The 23,335-nt window shown below is 33.8% G+C and overlaps 1 protein-coding gene across 2 annotated transcripts in view; it reads left to right on the plus strand.

Moving 5' to 3' along the window:
* Window positions 1-23,335, plus strand: part of FAT4 (FAT atypical cadherin 4) — a gene marked incomplete at its 5' end in the record, with an annotated part of 180,880 nt that overhangs the window by 99,550 nt on the left and 57,995 nt on the right. For both annotated transcript variants that reach the window (XM_080796396.1, XM_080796397.1), the window contains 2 exons: window positions 3,547-4,473; window positions 5,092-5,262. In XM_080796396.1, coding sequence (XP_080652522.1) covers window positions 3,547-4,473; window positions 5,092-5,262 — 1,098 coding nt within the window. The remainder of the gene's footprint in view (window positions 1-3,546; window positions 4,474-5,091; window positions 5,263-23,335) is intronic.

The raw sequence follows: 23,335 nt of genomic DNA on the forward strand, positions 1-23,335 counted from the left end.
ACTGGGAGTCATAGAGTGTTCTGAGAATAATGCAATGGTAATGATGTTGAATAAGTTCACCTGTCCATGCTTGGTACAATTGCAGGTCATTCAAATGAAAGGAATTTCATATTCCAATGACTTGATGACCTTGGTGGAACTGCTTCATAAAGATGAATGCTGTCTGAAGCAGTTCCCTGGGTTACAGCTGTATGATAACTTGACAAATGCTAGCTCATCGTAGCATAATTAGACAATGTTTACCGACTGTGAATAAATACACACATTTTATAGCAAAACTATATACCTATAGTTATGTGCTGTATTTCCTGGAACTAAATTATTCCTGAGACTGAAATTAAAAAAAAAAAAAAGAAAAGAAAAGAAACCAGCACAACCACACACACACAATAAAACTGCCAGAGGGAATCATGTGACTAAACCACTTTCAGAACATTAAACATAAATGGTTAGAAGTATGAAAAGTTTTTAAGTTTAAAGACCTGGTGTGCTATAAAACACCACAAAACTCAAATCCCAATGCTTATGGGTAGATTACAGAATTTTAAAATACTGTAGGTCCTGTTTCATGATTCAAATATTTGATGCAAAGAGCAGAGAAAAAAGTTCTGACCTCTCTCTTTTTTTGGGTACTACAAATGTTTAGGGAGAATTTTGAGTTTCTATCTATCCACATCTCTTTTTTAGCTGTATAGCACATGCCCAAAGTCACTTAGATTTGTCAGAAACAAAAAGTCCTTTTCTTTACAGTAAAGTAAATATAGATGGCTTTTGTGGCCTGTGATTGCAAAAGTAAGGATTCATGAAGTTCCTGAGATGAGAGCTGTTTCTTCGATGGTGTGGCAGTATTTTGTGCAAGAGTTGTTATATTTTTATGCTCATTTTCTCAAAGATGATTGTTATCGTGGTTCATTGTAATGGTTTCTATTATCTATATCTGCCATTTGAAATTTGAATATAAAATCAATTTTTTTCTTTTTCCATAATTTCTTCTGAAGTTTAATACTTATTACTTATCCCACCCACCTACCCTACCAAACTTTTTCCCTTAAAAAGGAGGTGGCTCTGCTGTTTACAAGGAGGCTATAAAGTCTTGGTATCATGTTCTCTTTTTGCCTCTGAAATTTAGTTGTTTACTCAGGAAGTAGCAAACACTGTGGACCGAGGGTGTTCAGATCCTTGCTTTAATTGCTTGCATTCCAAGTGATTTATGTAGAATGCTATGCTATCACTTTGTAACCATGTGCAATTTTGTCAGTTTTTCTAATTACTTTTGATCTTGGGCATGAAAGATTTTATATGCTTTCATGGAACTCAATTTTATATCTCCTCTTGCTGGTATTATTTTATCCAGATGTTTTCATAACTTTTTCTCGGTAATAATTAGATCTGAATTTGTGCCTCCAAGAATAGGAATTCAATATTTGCTGATGGATTTAGCCATAAAAAATGCAGAAAATTTCCTTAGTAATTTGACTTAAAAATGTATATAAAGTATAAATTTAAATTAAATTTCTTTCTAGGAATATATGTATCCCTATATATCATCTATATAAAATTTCCATTAATTGAACCAACTGATGGAACTTTCCTTTGCACCAGATGATGGAATTTTTTCTTCCCTCATTCCTGCAGAAGTTTAAGTCAAGGGTTAAAGCAGGCTATTGACGTTGCTCAATCCAGATCTTAAAATCCTCTTTATCTCCTACTGATAAATTGACCTGTGGCCTCCATTAGCTTTATTTATTCATATTTTTCCTGATCTTCAGAGTCCTAATTATCCTGAACTTCACACTGCTTTGTTCACTTGTGAATAGTTTTAAATAAACTAGAAAGATCAAAAGCCACAACTCATAATGAGGGGGAAAATCCAACCTTTTCAAAGATCTACTCAATCCTCGTTTATTTTAGAAATTTTTGTGAAAAAACTAGTGTCTGAAAGTTATTTTCATAAATATTTCTTCTCTGTATCAACATATAGACAAAGAATATTAGATGGAGACCATAAAATCATAGGAAAAGAGTAATTCTAGCATTTTTTAAGAAAGAACAGGCAAGACTTACCTGCTGGAAAAGAAAATCCCATTACTCTACTCAAATTTGCCTGTGTAAGGAATCTGACAAGTTTCAAGAAAAGGTAAAAGCTAACTCAAGTAGTCATAGAATCCTGAGAAAGGGTATTTTGCAAGAAAAAAAGGAGAAAAAGTGATTAAATTGCTCTAGAAAACTCTTGGCACAGAATGGACATCGTTTCTGACACCTAAATAATTTACATAAAATTTTTCTTTGAAGATTTTATTTTTAAATAATCTTTACACTCAGAGTTGGACTCAAACTCACAAACCCGTAAGCAAGATTTGCATGCTCTACTAACTGAGCCAGCCAGGCGTCCCTGATGCCTGAATAGTTTAAATTAACTTCAGAAATACAGGGGCTATTTGTAAGCAATTAATGTAACTCAACAGATTATCCCTAGCATAAAATCTCAGAGTATAAAATCTTTATTAAGAATGAATTATTAGAGGCACCATATATTTCTTAGCAACACTTATAATATCCTGCACTGTCCCAACATCTTTAGGATAAGATATAAAAATGTACATAGCATTATGCACAAATGAAGAAAACACTATTCTGGGATAAGATATCAGTTTTCTTTCTGTTTTCACTGCTTATCTGTTATTGACTTTTAAATTATTTAGTAAAAATGATTGGTCAATCCACTCTCCATTTTTTTTTTTAGAATATTCTCCATTCATTTTTTGAAATGAGAAATTATATTTTTTTACAATTAAAAAGTGGCACATATTTCTAGGAAAAATAGATAAAGTAGTATCTAAATATAGCTCAATAAAAGTGTGAGCATTTATATTTGCAGCCTTTTATGTATAATTTTACTGCTAACATTTCCTTCAAAGAATACTTTTAAAACACATTAAATACATAATAAAATTTGAGAGAGAATTATTTTCACAAAGGTCATTAGCCAGATACTTAATAAGAATTAAAAAGTATTTATTGGTTCTGACAAGAAATGTAAAAGTAGACTTAAACTATCCATGACTAATGCCATACATCAGAAAATTTTATTACCCTTCTCTGAAAATTGGTGTCAGCCTCAATAAATTACTGAAGTTCTAAATGTTTGGCTAACAACATTTGGCTAACAGTGTGGCACTGTTAATGTTGAACCCTCAGGAACTATGTGACAGAAATAAGGAAATTAATAGAAAAATATCCACCCCCTGGAATATTTTTCTCCTCTTTATTTTTATAATTTAACTTTTCAACATTGTAGTAAATAGCAAGTAGTATATAGTATATAGATTGTTCGCTGGTTGTAAACATCTTTTCACATCAAAAGTTAGCAAGCAAGGCATTACGTGTATGTATGACTTACAAAAAAATTACTGCAGCTAAATCATCCATAAGGTGTGTTTCAGGCATCATATATCAAATATGCAAAGTTTTATGTCAGAATTTTTGGTGTACCTTGTCTGTAATCATACATTCAAGAGTATTTAATTTTTTTCCCTTCCATTTCAGGGATCAACTCCCAGTTGGCTTATAGCATTGCTTCAGGTGATAGCCTCGGTCAGTTTACAGTTGACGAGAATGGTGTACTGAAAGTCCTTAAGAGTTTGGATCGGGAAAGTCAGTCCTTCTACAACCTGGTTGTTCAGGTGCATGACCTGCCACAGCTTCCAGCCTCCAGATTCACAAGCACTGCCCACGTCTCCATTATTTTGTTGGATGTAAATGATAACCCACCAGCATTTCTTTCCCCCAAACTGACCTACATTCCAGAAAACACACCTATTGATACTATTGTTTTCAAAGCTCAAGCAACAGACCCAGACAGCGGCCCAAACAGCTATATTGAGTACACGCTACTGAACCCTTTGGGAAACAAGTTCAGTATTGGGACCATTGATGGTGAAGTGAGGCTCACTGGAGAACTGGATAGAGAAGAGGTTTCTAATTACACTCTGACAGTGGTGGCTACAGACAAAGGTCAACCAGCTCTCTCTTCGTCTACGGAGGTTGTAGTTATGGTACTTGACATCAACGATAACAACCCTGTTTTTGTGCAGGCCTTGTATAAAGTGGAGATTAATGAGAACACACTTACTGGAACAGATATAATACAAGTGTATGCAACGGATGGAGATGAAGGTACAAATGGACAGGTTCGCTATGGCATTGTTGATGGTAATGCCAATCAGGAATTTCGGATTGACTCTGTCACAGGTGCCATCACTGTGGCTAAGCCTTTGGATAGAGAAAAAACTCCCACTTACTCTTTAACTGTTCAGGCAGCAGATCGGGGCAGTACCCCCAGAACTGACACCTCCACTGTCAGCATTGTTCTACTGGATATTAATGATTTTGTTCCCATGTTTGAGTTATCTCCATATTCTGTAAATGTCCCTGAGAATTTAGGGACACTGCCCAGAACAATTCTTCAGGTCAGTATATTTCAGTTAAACAAATATTGTGTTCACTATAAGACATCTAAAAAAGCCCACCCTCTCCTACATCTACCACTTCTTCATTCTTTTCATAAGTGCTTGACTGAAGATATAGAAAATTTTGAAAAAGTTTATGAAAATTATACTTAAGAACCTACTGATTTCCTGACAGTTTGAAATGTTGTATTTCAGTTATGTTCTTCTGTGTGTACTCATGTTGCACACATTTGCATATTTGTATATTTTGAATTTTGTTTCACTATGACCATAATATCTAAACACAGTGAGAAAATAAAATTATGTAAAAGCTTGAAAACTTTCTTACAAGCATTGTTCTCACTTCCCTTTTTACAAATCCAACTACCTAGGTGAAACTGCTGTCAAAACTTTTTGTGAAACCTTCCAAAAATACTATGCTTTGATTTTATCCATATTTTTACATAAATAACACATATTTACCCTGTACCATTTTTATTTCTTACTTGAAACTTTAAAGAGTGTCTTTGGAGCCTTTTTAGGCCTCAACCTCATTATTTTTAATGGTACATTTTACTTTGTGGTAGACCTGGTATTAGTTTTACTCACATTCCTGGGATGTCTTATTCTCTCTTATAGGTAGTGGCAAGAGATGATGATCAAGGTTCTAATAGCAAACTCTCGTATGTTCTGTTTGGTGGTAATGAAGACAATGCTTTTACTCTCTCAGCTAGTGGAGAACTTCGAGTAATACAGAGTTTGGATCGTGAAACAAAGGAGTACTTTGTCTTGATGATCACAGCTACAGATTCAGGTAAATCTTATCTGGTTGTGAAGAATCTATTCACAATATGATGAATTTATTTGTCTACCATGAAATTAAATATTTGTTGAATCATGCTAATCCTTGGAACTCTGATTATATCTATATGATTTATAGCACATATATCACTTTGTCAAATTTGTTTATAAATAAGTAGTGGTAAGTGCTTGAGTACAGAACTCTATTCCTGTAAGACAAGATGCGTCCTTGCTGGGAAAGCCATCTGAGTACCTTTGAGGATGACCTGATACTCTACCACTTGAGCTTTAAGGCATTTCAAATATTTTAAGATTTGAAAATATCCAGATGGTTCTAACTGGCTGTAGAGATAATAGAGTGAGTAACAGAATTTTACCTCATTAGTACTCTAGGTTTTGTAAGTAGCTATAATAGGCATTTGATGAAGCCCCACAGAGCTCCAAAAAAGAATATCAATGAGAGCCCAACATTCTCATTCAGTTAGCAGTGTAATGGACTAGAAATAATGAAAAACAAGATATGTTAGTTAGCTTTTAGTGTCTAGAAGTAGTAATTATACAAATTTTCATAATAGGTAGTACAAAATATAATCTATTAAAAAAGATTTATCATTATTTTGTTTTGCATACTGAAACTTCTAATTCAAAATTGAAATAATTAAAAATTTGTCCAAGAAACTTTAGGCCTTGAAGAAAGTGTGTATTGCTTATCTGATGAATAAACAATTGAATGGATTAATTAGTCATTGATTTCCAGGAGTAGTAATGAATTATGAAACATTGTCCTGTAAAACATCCATTTATAAGAATAGTAACAACTTGGGGCACTTGAATGGCACAGTTGGTTTAATTTCCAACTCTTGGTTTTGGGATAATAAGATCAAGCCCCACCTCAGGCTGCATGCTCAGCATGGAGTCTACTTGGGTTTCTCTCTCCCTCTCTCTCTGCCCTCCCCCTCAAATAAATACATAAATCTTTAAAAAACATAGTCACAACTTATTTTTTAAGTATTAAAGAATTTGATAATGTTGACATAGTATAAAAATTTGTTGAAGTTGTTTTAAGTCAAGACACATTTGTTAGAACTTTAAATGCCTAAAATTATGTATAATTGTGTGTGTGTTTATATATATATGTATTCATGAATATTATATGTATTTATATAGTTATGTAGATGTGTGGATACTGATACAGAAGAACAATTGTGAGTTTACAAATGAGCTATTTTTTACTGTTGTTGAAATATTTTTTATGAATATGATTTATTAATATTTTTGTTATATATGACCAATTCTGGAGTATACAATATATTGTTTCATGTCTTCACTTATAAGAAAGCAAGAGATTTTGAGGTTATAAGTCATAATAGAATTATGTTCAGTATTCAAATGATAGTGTTGCTGATTATTAATTGAGGGGATCTTATATATTATTTGCTATTTGCTTTTGGGAATGTAATTATCTGATACCTACAGAGAGAACAATATTCTCTGTACTTTTCTTTTTTTTTTGATATGTGTGAATGACCATGTTACATTTTATGTAAACTATAACATTCTGAGGAATGATGAACAGAATATGGTGTGGTAACCACATAAAGCTTAAACCAAGTTGATCTTAAACCAAGTTTATTATGTGTGTAGTTAGTATTTTATGCTTCATGGTTAGTAGGCACAAAGGGTAAGCATCTGCATATAAAAAAAAATGCAGCCACTACCACATTGTTCATATCAATCCAGTATTTCAAGAGTTGCCTGGAAAGAAGGGAGGGTAAAATTGAGTAGAAACTGGTATTCAGATATTTAGAATCAAGGTTTTGTTACTAAAATATCCCAGTCTTAGCTTTCCTCTCCAGTTAGTACTGAAAATGGGTGGTCAATTCTAGGCATGCAGGAAAACATGGCTTTTGTGGAGGTGAAGTGGGAGAGGATAAACCAGGACCAGAAATCTAGTTGGCTAAAGCATCAGTCATTATAAAACTTGCTGCACAGAGGTGTGTTACATGGAGGTCATCACCAGGTGGGAAGGAGGATGTGATTGTGAGAGTTAGGGGTGCAGTGCAGGGTGATTTGGGATGGACAGGCACAGCCCACAAGTTCTCCATCAGAAGATTTGTACTTTGGAACATTCTAAGTCAAAAGGCATGGGAGAGGAGGAATGTAATCATGTAGGCAAGAGTGCCTGTTTTCAACAACATAATTCTGAGAATTAAAATTATTTTTGTGTGTCTATGCAGTCAGGAGGTAGAAGATACTGTGAGGAGGAAAAGAATGTTGTTTTTTGTTTTTGTTTTTGTTTTATTTTGATATATGGCCATCTATGTCATGCAGTATATCAGCTTTTATAAACATTAACTCATTTCTACACATCACTTTTCTTTATCATCTCAAAGACTTAATGTGTTATTTTGAGTTTATTTAGAGTAAACCCAATCTCAGTGGTTAACTAATTTGTTAAGGGGGTGCCTGGGTGGTCAGTCAGTTAAGTGTCTGCCTTGGGCTTAGGTCATGATCCCAGGGTCTGGGGATAGAGTCCCACGTCAGGCTCTTTGCTCAGCGGGGAATCTGCCTCTCCCTCTGCTTCTCTCTCTCTTTGACAAATAAATAAATAAAATCTTTAAAAAAATAATTTGCTCAGGATTACACAGCTTTGTGCCAGAGTATGGTTCAGACCTCAGTCAATGTAACTGACTTTCAAGTTCAGAGTACACTGTGTTTCTAGTGTGTAGATAAAGTAAAATTTGAAAAAAGTAATATCAATTTCCAAAATTATTTTATTTGCTAAGCAAGCCCAGTAATCATCTATCTGATATAATGATAAAAGCTTTTTTTTTTTCTTTTTTAAAGATTTTATTTGACAGAGAGAGATCACAAGTAGGCAGAGAGGCAGGCAGAGAGAGAGAGAGAGGAGGAAGCAGGCTCTCCGCTGAGCAGAAAGCCCAATGCGGGACTCGATCCCAGGACCCTGAGATCATGACCCGAGCCGAAGGCAGAGGCTCAACCCACTGAGCCACCCAGGCGCCCCATAATGATAAAAGCTTTTAATTTGAATTTAACTCTGTTTGAATTCTGGTTCTGTCATAATTTTCTTTGTGATTCAGGCAAGATGGATCATCCTTCTCAGTCTCTGTGCCTTCTTCAGTAACATGGGGATAATTAACTATAAAGTAGTCTATTATAAGGTTTGATTAATACAACATATGTTAAATCACTAAATATGTCTATCATAGTGTGTAGATGATGATTTTAATAAGAATTGTAATTCATACACTTTAAGTATTTTAAAGTTCTTAGAAATATTTGCCTTGTCCCTTACTACATAATTATTCTTATTAAAAGATGTATGGATGCATTAGTTTAAAAAACATTTTTTAGAAATTGCAGTTCACATTAAGGTTCATTTTATACTTTACTACTTTAGAAAGTTTTTTGTTTGTAGCAGAGACTTCTTTTCAAGCTTCCAAAGACTATATTATATAGTAAGTGTTTCACCATTCAAGGAGACCACAGATTTTAAAACTGTAGTTCAGCCAAATCATAGTCAAGGAGGATTTTGTGGACTGAGCAGCAAACTTAACCACTACTTGTAATGCTGTTTCTCCACCAAAATGACAATATGGAAGAGACATTTCATTAGGGGAGAAAAAAAAAAGAAAGAAAGAAAGAAAGAGAGAAAGAAAAGAAAAAAGAAAAAGAAAACCTGAAATGATAGAGCTAAAATTGTTTTCTTCTAATAGACATGGGCAAATGACCCTGTTAGGAGGAACTTTCACGAGGAGGAGATACAAAAGAACATTGTTCTAAATGTGCAGACTGTGCAGAAATCAAGCTGGTTCCAGGGAGGCAGACTATGTGAGTTCCTGGTGCCAGGAGCCTTGAGCCTGAGGAAAGATAGGGACCTAGGATTCTTAATGTAAAGACAAATAATAGAAGTATAACTCTAATTTCTATGAAGGATTATTGCTATTAAATGAGAAATGTGAAGACCAGGTGTGCATTGATTCTGCCCAATACTAAAATACAGAGTTATGAATTACAGAGATTCAGATTATCAGTAAAATTAAGTTATTTGAAATTTTGTCATTCAGACCCTTAAATATGGTGCTAGGGAGCACGATGAGAGCCACACATGAGATCCAGTGTTTTGGCATCCCTAGAAATTAGAGAATTGATTGAACTTTGTCCCTAACCATAGATTTTTTTTTTATGAGCGTGCTTTCCCCCATCCCCCTATATTTTTTTTGAGCTGCCCTGCAATGGACTGATGTGTCTGAGGCTAATGGAGAAGTATTCAGTTAGGTATCTGAAGATCACTTAATATAGATTATGTAGAAAACAAATCAGAAATTGTATAGGAAAGGACTAAATTATTTTAAAGTCATTAAAGCTCATATGTGACTATGATTTTATGTTCTATTCATTCGCATACTTTGGGTATCACAAATAAACCACTTTTATGGAAGAATGTGAGTTTGAGATACCAGGCTTCAGAATCTGCCATTTAATTGTGTATTCCAACAATGAAGTTTCTGACACAGGATTTAAAATACAGATTCACTGCTTTGATTTAAAAGTCAAATTGGAAAAAAAAAATAAAAAAAAATAAAAAAATAAAAGTCAAATTGGTAGGTGACATGAGAAAATTCGGAAAAATATGGCAGATTTTAGATCCCAGATGCCATGTTTTTCTCAAATTTGCAGCGTTCTAAGGACCAGGAAAATATCAAGGTATTCTGAATAAGAAAAAAAGTTTGACAGTTTTATTCTAGGTCACAAATCATTTTTCCTTTGCTTTTTAAAAATTCTTACCTGATGGCAACCCAAAGATGGGTCAACTTTGGCAATATGGCAATAATTGAATAAGCAGGGTTTATTTATTCATTTTTATTTATTTATTTTTATCAGCAAACCTTTAAATCTTTGAATATTTTTTTGGAGAAAATATTAGCATTCCACTCCCATTATATTTTTATTTACTGACAGCACAGTTATAAAGTAGTACATCTGGAAACTCTCTAACTACTCCTGTCTGCTGCTTAAAATGAGCTACAACCACACTATCGTGGAGCTGAAGGTTACATTGCTAAATAACAAAACCAGAACAGAGTGTAATAATTTTACCTCATTTTTTCCTATAGGATTAAATTATTAAATGGTAGTTGAATGGGTTAAGACTATAACTTAATAAAATAATATTGTATTTAACTATAATTAAACTATATATATAATTAAACTATATATATAATATAATTTTAACTATAATTAAAAATGTAAATATCCCCCTTCATTCTGTATTCCTTCCTGTTATTTTTTTTCCAGAAATACGTACTGTGCCAAGTACTTTTTTTTTTAAAGATTTTATTAATATGTTTGAGAGAGAGAGAGTGTAAGCAGAGAGGAGAGGCAGAGGCAGAAGGAGAAGCTGATGCCCTGCTGAGGAGGGAGCCCATGTGGGGCTCCATCCCAGGACCCTGAGATCATGACCTGAGCTGAAGATAGATGCTTGACCAATTGAGCCACCCAGGTTCCTGTCAAGTACAAACTTTTTGAAGCTAAAATTTCAACTTTTTGAAACTAAAATTTCAAACTTCTTGGAGCTAAAATTTCAATTTTTCCTCCTCACAGTGATGAAAGCCCTTACAGAGAACCCATCACTATGTGGTTCCTTCTAAGACAGCAGCTAGCTCTACAGCAGTTAGTGCCCTTCACATGGTTTGGCATTTTATTCCAAGTAGCCTTCCTTAGAAGAGTTTTCCTTCATACATGTTCAATAAATAAAATAATATGATTTTAATATATATAGCAAGTTTCACAGAATTATCAGGGAACCTAGAGCAATATACTTAAAACGTTAAGTCAGAGAATTAATTTGCAAAACGGAAGTATATCCTAAGGTAAATCGATAGTTTTGTAGTTAAACTGGGGTTCAAATCTCATCTCTGCCATCTCCTAGCTATGTAAGCTTGCATAAGTTTATCTTTGTGTTCCTATCAATAAAATGAATGTGCTAATTTCTACACGAAAAGCTTATTGGCAGAAATAAATAAGAGAATGACTTACTTTAGAGTTTACTATTAGTCAGCATGTTTGCTGGACATTTGCTGGACATTGCAAGCCCAGTAAAGTCAAATAAAGCTTTTTGATTCTGACCATCTCTCTACCCTCCATAAATTGCTCCGTATCCAGTTTCCCAATTGTTGTTATCATTCCTTGTACCTCTTTCTCTCTATCTCACACTGAGCAAGTCCATTGACAAGTAGACTCTGCCCTAAAATTATCCAAAAATGTCCTAAATTTATCCACTTTTCTTCCTGTCCATTACCACCACTTTGGTCTAAGCCAGGGCTAGTATAATAGCTCCCTAACTGCCTAACTTTCCTCCCCAAAGTACATTCCCTAACAAGCAGCTCATGAACTTTGAAACTATAAATTAGATCATCATGCCCCATCGCTTGCTTAAAAACCCTTCAGTGGTTTCTAAGAATAAAGCCTGAATTTCTCATCGTTGACCCATGGCATTAAATGACCTGGCGTTTGTCCACCTATCTGACCTCATTCTTCCCGACCCACTGCTGCCTTCATCAGGCGCTCAGCCCTGGGCAGACTCAGCCATGGTCACCTCCCAACTCTGCATTCAGTGTTGTCATGCTGATGGGTTGAAATCAGCCTGTGGGGAATATTTGCCACATAGAAATCAGCAAATGCTACCAGTCTGGTGACTTGCTTCTGGAGAGTTCTTGTCAAACCTTTATTGTAAATTTAATGCCAGTTAATCTGACCTCTTTTAATTTATTAAAAATGCCAACCATGTCCTGCCTTTCCTCTGTGCACATGTACTTCTCTTTATCTGTAGTGTTCTATTCTAAGCTAGCTTTTTTTTTTTTTTTTTAAGGTCAGGTACATTCATATCTTGGTCATTTTGTTGTTACATCTAGGTGAGATGTCAACTTTTCAGAAACAATTTATCTGATCACCAATCTAATATAATTCCCTTTCTCCAGTGTCACTATCACTTAACCTTGTTGTGATTTTGTCTTAACATTAATTATTGTCTGAAACTATATGCTTATATATGATACATGAGTATGTGCATTTTGTTTACCCCATCAATAGTTATCCTTCTTCCAGTAGAATGGAAATTTCCTCAGTCATGTTAAGAAATGAATTGCCAGAACCACCCAGAACAGAACCTGTGACATAAAGTACTTAATAAAATTTGGTGAATGAAAAACTAATTTAATGAGTAAAAACTGATGATAATTAGTAAGCAATCACCATTCTGTTATTTTAACATGCAACTGTTATTTCATGCTTATTCACCATATTTTTAGTTTATTCTTGTATATTTATTGCTTGCAGATTTTTCAAAGGGCCTACCAAAAGGAAAAGCATCAGTCTTTTTAAACTCATGGCTGAAATTCCAGAAGTTTTTGCTACATTGGCTGTGGTCATTCAAATTGACCTCTTCTTTGAAAAACAGCACAAGTGTTTAAGGCTCTGGAGTGTTTAGTGTGATGTGATAAATTGCAGTCATGTAAGGACCCACTGAAGCATTTTATGGCTTTAATTCAGTTTCAAATAGTTAAAATACTGTTTGAACTATGTTCTCATGACTTTCCCCTGAACCTTCTGGATCTTATTCAATTCTGTTATCTGTCAGATGTTTCTAGGTTGGACTTGTCCTACCCTGCACTATGCCACCTACCTTTTCTTAATTTGATTCACTAATTCAAAATCTGCATAAGAAGAAACTATGTGCTTTTGAAGTGTTACCATTTGGCAATTCTTTTGTATGTGGGCTTCCCAAAACAAGAAAGGGTGAACCTTCCGTATCTCTCAAATACTTAAAGCACCTTTTTAGCTACAAAAACTATATGGTATATACACATACGGTATATACACATATACACATATGGTATTTAGCTTCACATGGCTTAATAATAAAAGCCTATGACTCTTCACGTAAATGTAATATGAAAAAGTTCACTTGTTTTGAGTTTTGTTATGGAAATTTTGGTGTTCAGATAAACCATCCCAATAGATATGCATTTATGCAAGTAATTTTTCCAGGTCTCTTTGAGATAGATATCTATATCTATATCTATATCTGTATCTATATCTCTATCTATACACACACATATATATCTAAAAATATAAGTATATATCAAATATATAATCTCAAATATATATACATATTTAATTCAAGATGATCTTCTGCCTTCACCTGTAAATTTTGAATCTGTGAATCATTAATATCTGCCACTACTCTTTCAGGGAACTGCATTAGTGTGTGAGAAGTCAGTAAAACAAGGCGATATGACAATAGGGGGATGTTAGTTACAATTCAGTGTGTAATATGGAAGGATTTTGAAAGAGAACTGCCTATGAAAAGCTTCCAGATTAGAGAAACCTAACCTAAAATGATAATTTTATAACCAAAAGACTTCTTGGAGATGAGTCAGTCCCTTTTCTTTATATTTGAGATAAGAAAATTGAGGCCTGGAAAAATAGGCAGTTTGCCAGAACTTGAAGACTAAGAGTGACAGAGTCAAGAACAGTATCAAGGATTTCTGCCTTTCAACTGAGTTCTTGCTTACATCTACTGTGTATATGAAGCAGGACCTACTGACTCCCTGCATAACATAGATTTCCAAAAACACTATTTTAAGAAAGCTTCTCATATGCTGTTCACTGTATCCTCCTAATGAATAAAATGTTTAACTGTTGTTTTTTTTCCAAATAAATTAATGTTTCAATATATGTTTAAGTGAAGTCAGATAACTTAGAATCAGTAATTTCAATATTGATCTTTTGAAAATAGGCTTAAATTTAGCCATTGTTCAAATTAAATTGCTAAGTAGGAGAAGATACGAGAAAAAATTCGTTAGGCTTTCTAGGCAGAAGATGATAATACTACCAATTATCCCTGACAGTTGTCATTTTGCATTTATTAAAATCAAACCATGAGGCTGATTTAATAGACCTTATAAGTGAATTCTGAGTACAGTTGATGGGACACTTAAGCTTTTATGGACTACAATTAATGTGTAACAAGTATCTTGATATTATTTTGTCAGAAAATATTTGTGCAGCAGTCTCTTCCAGCTCTTCTAACTACTGGAAATACAATGGTGAAAAGTGAAGATTTCTGTTCTCAAAGATAGACAAAAAACAAAATGTAATATGAGATGCTATGAAGTTAAATAGAGCAGGTTAAATGGCCAAAGAGTGAGGAACTGGAGGTACTATTTTTGGTTGTATAGTCAGGAAAGTGAAATGGAAGATCTAGGGAAATCATGTTGCTTGCAGATGAACTAGCCCTGAGACAGGGATCAGCTGACCACACCCAAGGAACAGCAGAAGGTCCTGGATGGCTGGACTGGAGTGAAAAAGAGAAAGGCTGGGAGGATGAGGTAGGTAGATCACATGAACATTTTAGGGCAGGATAAAGAACTTTAATTTTGTTCAAAAAGAGGGGTGAAGCCTTATTAGGGTTTTGAACAGGGAGTGATGGGGGACTTTGGAAAGATCTGGCTTTGTGGAGAAGAGAACTGGCTTTGTAGTAGTGTGGTGCTGAAGAACAAGAGCAAAAGTAGAGACCATGACGACAATCCTTGAGAGAGACAATAGTGTTTGAAATTAGGTGGCAATGTGGAGGTGGGATGAAGGAATGAAATATCTTATCCATTTTAAAGATTGAGCCAGTTGCAGGGGGGTGTGCCTGGGCGGCTCAGTCGCTAAGCATCTGCCTTTGGCTCAAGTCATGATCCCAGGGTCCTGGGATCCAGCCCCATGTTGGGCTCCCTGCTTCTCCCTCTCCCGCTCCCCTGGCTTGTGTTCCCTCTCTCGCTATGTCTTTCTCTGTCAAATAAATAAATAAAATCTTAAAAAAAAAAAAAAAGAAAGAAAGATTGAGCCAGTGGTACTTGAAAATAAGATTGGAGGTGTGGGAAATAAGGATAAGAGAAGTCCAACAGGAGTCCTAGAATATTTGCCTTGGAGATTTGGAGATGGGCAGAGAGAAGAATTTTAGCATAAATTATCAAGAACTATTTTTTGGATATAGTATATTTTTGATATGAGATAAACAGTGGAGATATCAGGTAGATAGATTCAGAAGTTTAGTTCTTAGGGAAACACTGGGGTAGAGACAACATGGAAAGTCGTAAACTTTAGGTGCTATCCGTTCTGTGCGTACTGAGTGCTTGTATGTGCCAGAATTTGTACAATATCGTCTCATTTAATCTCTTACCAGCCCTGTAAATTAGATACTGTTTTCCCAATATAAGAATTAAAAGAAAAACAAAAGCCCTGAGTATCAGAGAAGGTAAGCAACTTGGTTTACCTGTTACCAGCTGTTTTTCAGTGAAAACAGGATTCAAAACTGATAAACCTGGGCAGGGAGAACATTTCTAGTCCATTACTCATTGCTTCCCACATATTAGCTTATTTACTTGTTATCTGTTTTGTATGGACCATGTTCATAAGAATTTCTTCTCTTTTAATTAAATGTTATTTTAATATTAAAAATTCACTTATTAACAAAACTTGTGGTTTTCAGCCATTAAAACAGCTTGCAAAATAAGAATATTCATAAATTTGAAATCAAAGGATTGATAGTCTCATCAAATCAGGAAATGTGTATCTAAAGGTTTTCTAAAGTGCAAAACAAATGTTATATATTTTACTAAGAATATATAATATCTATGATATACACGTACACATACAATGAGTCAGTTGTGCATGTTTGCATTTAATTTGGGGGTGGGAAATTAATCAGACACAAATTAAATACATTATTCTTCATCTGTTCTTAGTCTAATATATAAAAGAGATACAGAGATATTGTGGATATAGATTTGGCCAAAAAGTTTAGTTACGAAGCATCTATGTGTCAGCATAACTAATAGGTCCGAGGGGAAAAGTTCAGTTATTAGCATTTCTAATTAAGGGCATTTATCATCTGACTGAAAGAAGGACTAAACTTCATTCTTATGCAAGGATAGAAAATTACTTTTTAATGGAGGGGAAACACGATGCTTTTGCGAAAGTTGATTCTGAAAGCTAAAAGGGCTAATCACCATGCTTTATTTTCTTGGTGAAGATATGATGACATTTGAATTAATGCTATCTGTCACGTTGTTTAGTTGAGACAGTCATTGCATTACAAATTGCTCTATAATCAAAAGAGAGGTCAGAAATGTGGAATATGACATATTACATCTGAAGATAGTTGTTTTTTAAATGTTCCAGAAAGATGGCATTTTGTCAGCATCATTTGTGGGAAAATGTTAGAGAAGAGTTTGCCTTGTCTGTTACAATGAACATTTTTAATAATGAAAATTGGTTGAAAACTGTCCATAAGGCACCAGTGATTCCATAAAGCAGACAGAACCAGGATTATCTTCAATTACTAAAAATGAATTACATTAACTTTCTTCTATATTTGAGTCTAAGGCAGTTTTGGTTATTTCCACCTGGGTTATTGAAAGAAAATCTTTCCACAAACAGTTTACTGATCTAGTAAGCTTTGATTCAGCAATTCATGAATCAAACAGTACCTAATCTAATAGAAGGAAGCTTCACAGAGCTGTACAAGGCAAGAGACTCATATCGACTAGGTGAGCAGGAGCAAGGACATTATAGTGGGCATTTGCTGACTGATAAGAACAAGGTTATTTTCCCTATATGGAGTATAAGGAAGACGTGAAGTCAGTTGAGGCAATTTGTGCTGAAGAGGCAAGTGCTGGTTGGTTGACCTAGGCCTCTGTTTCTTGGGAGAACCCACAAACAGAAACTTAGTTAAGTTCTGGTTTGTTGATGGGAGGCTCAGCATGAATGACTCCATCCTGGGCCAAATAAGGTTACTTTAACAAAATCTTTGTCCTAGGTGAGAATTTTACTTCCAAGGTTGATAACTCATGGCTATTTTACTTCCTCTTATTTCCAGTAAGAATTTATACCATATCTGTTAGTGACATAGTATTATTATAAATTATTTATTTACATAATTTTCTTTAAATCAGCTACTCTTTAATAGGAAAAATTCTTCCCATGTAGAATTTCATTTATATATCCATAGGTTACAAATACAAAACCAGATGATTTAACCTCCAAAATTCTGTTAAATAAGAGCTAGAATTTTCATATGTTGCATAGAATTAAATTTGATAAAATAATTTCAGTCTACATTTTATTTACTCATATAAGCCATAAATATAAGTAGACAAGGGACCCAATGTTTAAATGGAAATAAATTATTTGCAATATTAGAAAAATGTTTGTATAACTTTAAAGATAAACACAAAGTATTGTAAAAACTAACTTGGTCTCATTGTTAGTTTTTCTTTTCAATAGTCTTTTAATTTTATCCTGTTAAAACATAATCATTTTGTAGCCTATTTTGATAATTATTTCATAAATATATAATTCAATATTTTCAATAAGTAGCAGAAGGAAGGTTGTGTTTAGCATTTGAAGGCAGCCTTTGGTGTTTCCGAGTTTCAACAGGTGTTGACCTTTTTTTTTTGAGAATTTTTTTTAATATCCTCTAAAAAGTAATTCTGCAAAACCTACTCTTCATGCAGGATAAACTATTTTATTAACATTTTTATTACTTTATAAAATTTTTAAGTTATGGCAAAATATATATAACATAATTACTATTTAATTATTTTAAGTGTACATTTTGGCATCATTAAGTATATTCACATGGTTGTACAATTTTTCCATGTCATTTTCATATCATTATTAAATAGTTGCTTTAGTTTTACTTGACACCTCTATTTAGTATAAGAATTTATCAAGGAAATACAGTGTTTTTGATAAAGATTCCTGCAGAGATAAGTTAAAAATCAGGTGTTATCTAAATACACACACACACACACACACACACACACATACACACACACACATATATAATTGATAAAATATATTTGTAGAATTAACAGTAATAAATTACATTATAAAATGTAATTTCAAAAATATTAAACTTCCAGTCATATTTAAATGTTCCATACTTACTTGCTTTATACATTTGCTGAGTTCAAATTTAAATCTAACCATGTAAGTTCCAATGTTAATAAAGAATGGCTGAAATTCAGAACATTTTTTAGTAGGTGGCTTACAAACTGTGAGAAAACTGTTTACTTCATGGGAAAGGAAAAAAAAAGCTAATACTTTACTAAAACAAACACACGCCCAGTCAGAGGGCCCATTCACCAAACGTTTGATGTCAAGAATGAAATAGGCTTTGTTGCAAAGCAACAGATTTCAGTTAGGCAAAAATTTAATTTCTGCAGAATAGTTTTTCGTGTTTCATGAAAGTATCTTTCATTTATAAGGACTAACATAAAAAAATGTAATCTGCCTGCAGTTTGAACTTAATTGCTCATTTAGTTTCATACTAAAGATGTATTTTCTGATAGAGCAGTTGCCTGAAACTTTTTTCTTTTCAAAATCTTATTATAAATCATCTTGAACTTTATCTTGATATATTTGAGCTTATTAAGCCACTGGTGTTAAAAGGCTTAAAACTTACTTAATTTACTTAATAATTTCCCAAATTCAAAAATAGAGAATATGACTCAGACAAAGCATGGAACTATCCACAACAGCATGGGTTATCAGAAGATTAAGCTGTGAACATTCTTTCTCTGTGTGTGCGATTTACTTTCACATATTTTTAAAAAATGCCTTAAAATGCTTTTCAAAATCACGTGCATTATTTGCTATTTGCTCTAAAAATTCCAGGTTTCTATCAAATTACTCATGTCTACTTTACATTTATACATAAATGTACATAGACATATATGTATGGATACTGAAGAATGTGTATCTATACAATATACATAAAATTTTACAAAATGAAATTTGAAGTTCCCTTTATCTTCTGACTTATAATTTTATTTCAAATGACCACTGCATCTCTCCTAGCCTCTACAGTTAAAAATTTCTGAGAACTTAACTTTTTATCCCATTTGTATTTTCAACCTTTTCATTGCCCACACCCCACCCCGCCGCCCCATCAGCTACCAGGAGTCTGTGTCATTACATCTTGCCTCTTCTTTTTGATTGCATCTGTTTTTCATAAATCAATCCCAGATGAAATTGAAAAATCTTGCCCTATTACACCACTGCCTAAATAATTCATCATTATCAGATCTATTCAAACTAAACATTGGCCCCTGGTATTTGGATTCTTCTCCTGGGACTCAGGATTAATTGGGACCCTCTGTTTATAAGTAGTAGACTATCTCCAAAACTTTGACCTTTGTCTGCCGTCTTGTTCTCTGACCCCAGCCTTAGGCTAAGGCCTATACACCCAGATGGACATTTCTAGAAGTATTCAGGTCGTTGAACTTACAGCCAGTTACTAGACCAGATTTTCATATAAAGAATCAAAGGAATAACACTACAGAACAAGGCCATGGCCTAACGGATGCATTATAGGTTTATGTAAAGATGAAGTAAATAAATTTATTCCTTCTCTCAATTAGCTTATAACTTAATAGAGGATATGGCAGAAGTACATCGATAGCAATAGTAATATAGAGTAAAACATCTGAAATAAGAATGGCATAGTTTTATCTGAGCTCAATGAACTAAAAAAAATGTATTTTTTTAAGAATTCAAAATTGGTTTTCTCTTTCCACTGTGGCTGAAAGTAAATAAACTGCTTAAATTCTTTGAGTCTAATTTTTCATAAAAAATTAAACAATACCTACTTCATGGAATCTGTATATTAAATGATTAATACATATGAAAGGTCCATATATACATATATACACACATATATATATGGATTAATATATACTGTATATATCTAATTTCAAGTAAGTGTTCAATAATATCTATGTACAAATATATGTATATATACATTTATATTTCCTTTTATAGGTAAAAAATATGGACTAATTTATACAGAATAATTGATATTTCAGTTTTTGATAGGCTAATATTGAAGTTTTTTTGGCAACTTGCAAGAGGAAACAACAAGTAGTCAGTTGCATGTATCAGCAGGGAGTCAACAGAAAATTCTGGGCTAAAGATAAAGTAATAGTAAACATTGTGCAGCACTTCCCAAAGGATATAACAAAAAGATGTTAGGAAACAGGAACATAAGGACCCTAGACCACTTATTCACACAGTTAAGAGGTAGAGTATAAAAATAAGCAAACACAGAAAAGCAACAATGAAAACATGACTTTATCATTCAATTAGCAGATAAGAGGACGTGCTAAGATTTGTTTGAGCCAATGACTGGGGAACTTGTGTCTTTCATCTGAGATGAGTGATGTAAAAATGAAACTTCTTTGAAATCAGAGGGGATTCTATATTTCTCTTTTGATTTCATCTTCCTGCTTAAAATTGAAAGGCAGGGACTTCCAGAGCTCACACTGTCAGTAGACAAGAATGAGGCAGGATCTGGGTTTATGGTGGTAGGCTCCATTCCCAAGAACAAAAGTAAAATATATTGGAGGCAGAATTCAAATTTAGGGTTAGTTAAATCTCGGTAAAAAACTTAGACATTTAGAACAATGTGTTTATAAGGTTTCCTTGTAAAACTGAAGAAAGTAGATAAGACTTACATGCACACCCTTTAGGGCAACAAGAAAGGAAGAACACTGGAGAAACTGTGGTTCATGCTATCAATTCATAAAGAAAATAGGAAGAGAACCCCATATACTTATCAAGTGGGTTGTGGCAGCTACTAAAGGGAGAAAAAGGGAACTGGGATAATTCTTTACTTGAGAAGAGTCCCCATGTTGATATGATCTCTATTGTTTCTCTTTAGAGAAAATAAACTTTGAAAAATGATTTTGAAAATGCATCTAAAGGCAGTTGATCTGACTTTTAGTTGTGGGACAACCCATAGACTAACCAAATTAAACCACCTATGGGGCTACTTTCAAGCCAGAATCATCTGTTGTCACCTGTGTGCTTTTAAAATCTTTTGGAAAATTAGACCTTCTCTGGTATGAAGACAATGAGATTGAACTTGCTGAATTTTTTCCTGTGTAAACAATGTTTTTCTCTTTTTGCTTACTAATTCAGAAAATACATCAGTAACAATATTTATGCAGTTTTTAGACAAAGGAAGAAATCACATGTCTCTGACCAAAAGAGTTAGTCATCATTTTATGTGGTTTTCCATATGTGTGTCATCAGACACTTTAGAATACCAAAGATAAAACCTTTGGTTGGCAGTTACTGGGTTATTTTTTAACAAGTTTAAGTATTTATTGTTGATTAGGTAGCAATGTATATAGCAGAAATATGTAGGTCTTCTTTAAACTCTCACTGTAAATTATCAAATTTCTTATTTTTAAATTTCTAAGCAACATGTCCTCTGCAAAACTACGGAAGTTTTGAGAGCTAAGTGTCTCATATTGTTATACTACAAAGGAATCATTAAGAGGAAAGGATGACTTAAATTTGTTTTCCTAAATAATATTATTATAGAACTGACTCAGAAGTTTTGTTGGGGAACAAAAATCCTGAGAATTATATGAAAATCTGTAAGATTTAAAAATGAACCTTCTAGGGGCACCTGGGTGGCTCAGTGTGTTAAAGCCTCTGCCTTCGGCTCAGGTCATGATCCCAGGGTCCTGGGATCGAGCCCCATGTCGGGCTCTCTGCGCAGCAGGGAGCCTGCTTCCTCCTCTCTCTCTCTGCCTATCTCTCCCCCTACTTGAGATCTCTGTCTATCAAATAAATAAATAAAATATTAAAAAAAAAATAAATAAAAAAATAAAAATGAACCTTCTATAAGTCAGTTTTTCATTTTTCTTGTTTCTAAAGCAAGTACAAGAATAAGGAATAATAAAGAGTATATTTTAACCATGTGCCAGTCACTATGCTAATTATACATATTACATTTCCCTCAATACTTCTTAGGGGTAGGTTCTATGCTTATTATCCCCATTTTACAGATAAGGAGACCAAAATTTAGGGAGTAGAGTTCAATGTCAATAAAAGATATGAAAGAGCTCTCCATCTCCTTCTATCCTTTGCTTCTAAGACCTTGATTTAGTTATTCCCTCTCTCAGTTCATCATAATATGCACACCTGAATTCCCATGACAGCTTCTTTCACCTTCATAAAAGCATCGATATCCTCTAGTTACATTTTTTTAAATGTAACCCTTGAAAGAGATACTAACGTGATGCAGATATTTAACTCCCATTTCACCAAATTACATGTAATTAAACACACATAAGGATTTAGGCCAAACACTGGCCATCAATAATACTGCTGAGATATTTAGTTAGCTTTAGCGTGACCCTTGTGAGAAATTAAAAATCTCTGACAAGACTATTTTCTCCAAATGCTGCAGAAATGTCAACTGACAAATAACTAAGGTCCCTCACAGATGGACCTTTTCCTCCAGCTTGTGTCTTGTGTTGTTCTCTGGGCTCAGATTGTCCAAAGTCCCAGCACATCCCACTGAGTGACACCTGTCCAACTACTAGCAACACCTTCTAGTTTTTTGCCAGTGGCAAACATCTTCACATCTAAGTCACGTGGATTAAATCCCAGCTTCCTCACTATAGCTAGGGCCTTGAAAAAGTCACTTAACCTAATCATCAGCTTATTTAAACATAAAACAGAAATAGGGAAGTACTATCTGATGAGGATTAGACAAGATGATCTATGTAAACTCCTTAAACCAGTACTTGCATACCTAAGGACTCAGTAAGCATTTCATATAATCATTATTAATGTGTTAAGTGAGATTTTTAAAAAAGTCTTATTTTGATATGCTTCTCCAGTGTTTATAATACTTCCAAATCTATTTTGTGTGTGAAATATTTGTGACACCATTTTAACATTATTTATATTAAGTGACTAGTAAAAAAACAATTATATTATTTTCATAAGTTTGTAATTAATTATACATATAAACAATAGTGAAGACTAATTTTCTTTCCTTTAACAGAAAATCAAACATCTAAAAGGTAAGACTTAAATGACGCCTGACTGAAATTAGTCAGTTAAGTTTCTGACTCGTGATTTTGGCTCAGGTGATGATCTTGGGGTCATGAGATCAAGCCCTGCATTGGGCTCTGTGCTCTGTGGGGGGA

This window comes from Martes martes, assembly GCF_963455335.1.
Source record: "Martes martes genome assembly, chromosome: 2".
In the NCBI taxonomy this organism is placed as follows: domain Eukaryota; kingdom Metazoa; phylum Chordata; class Mammalia; order Carnivora; family Mustelidae; genus Martes; species Martes martes.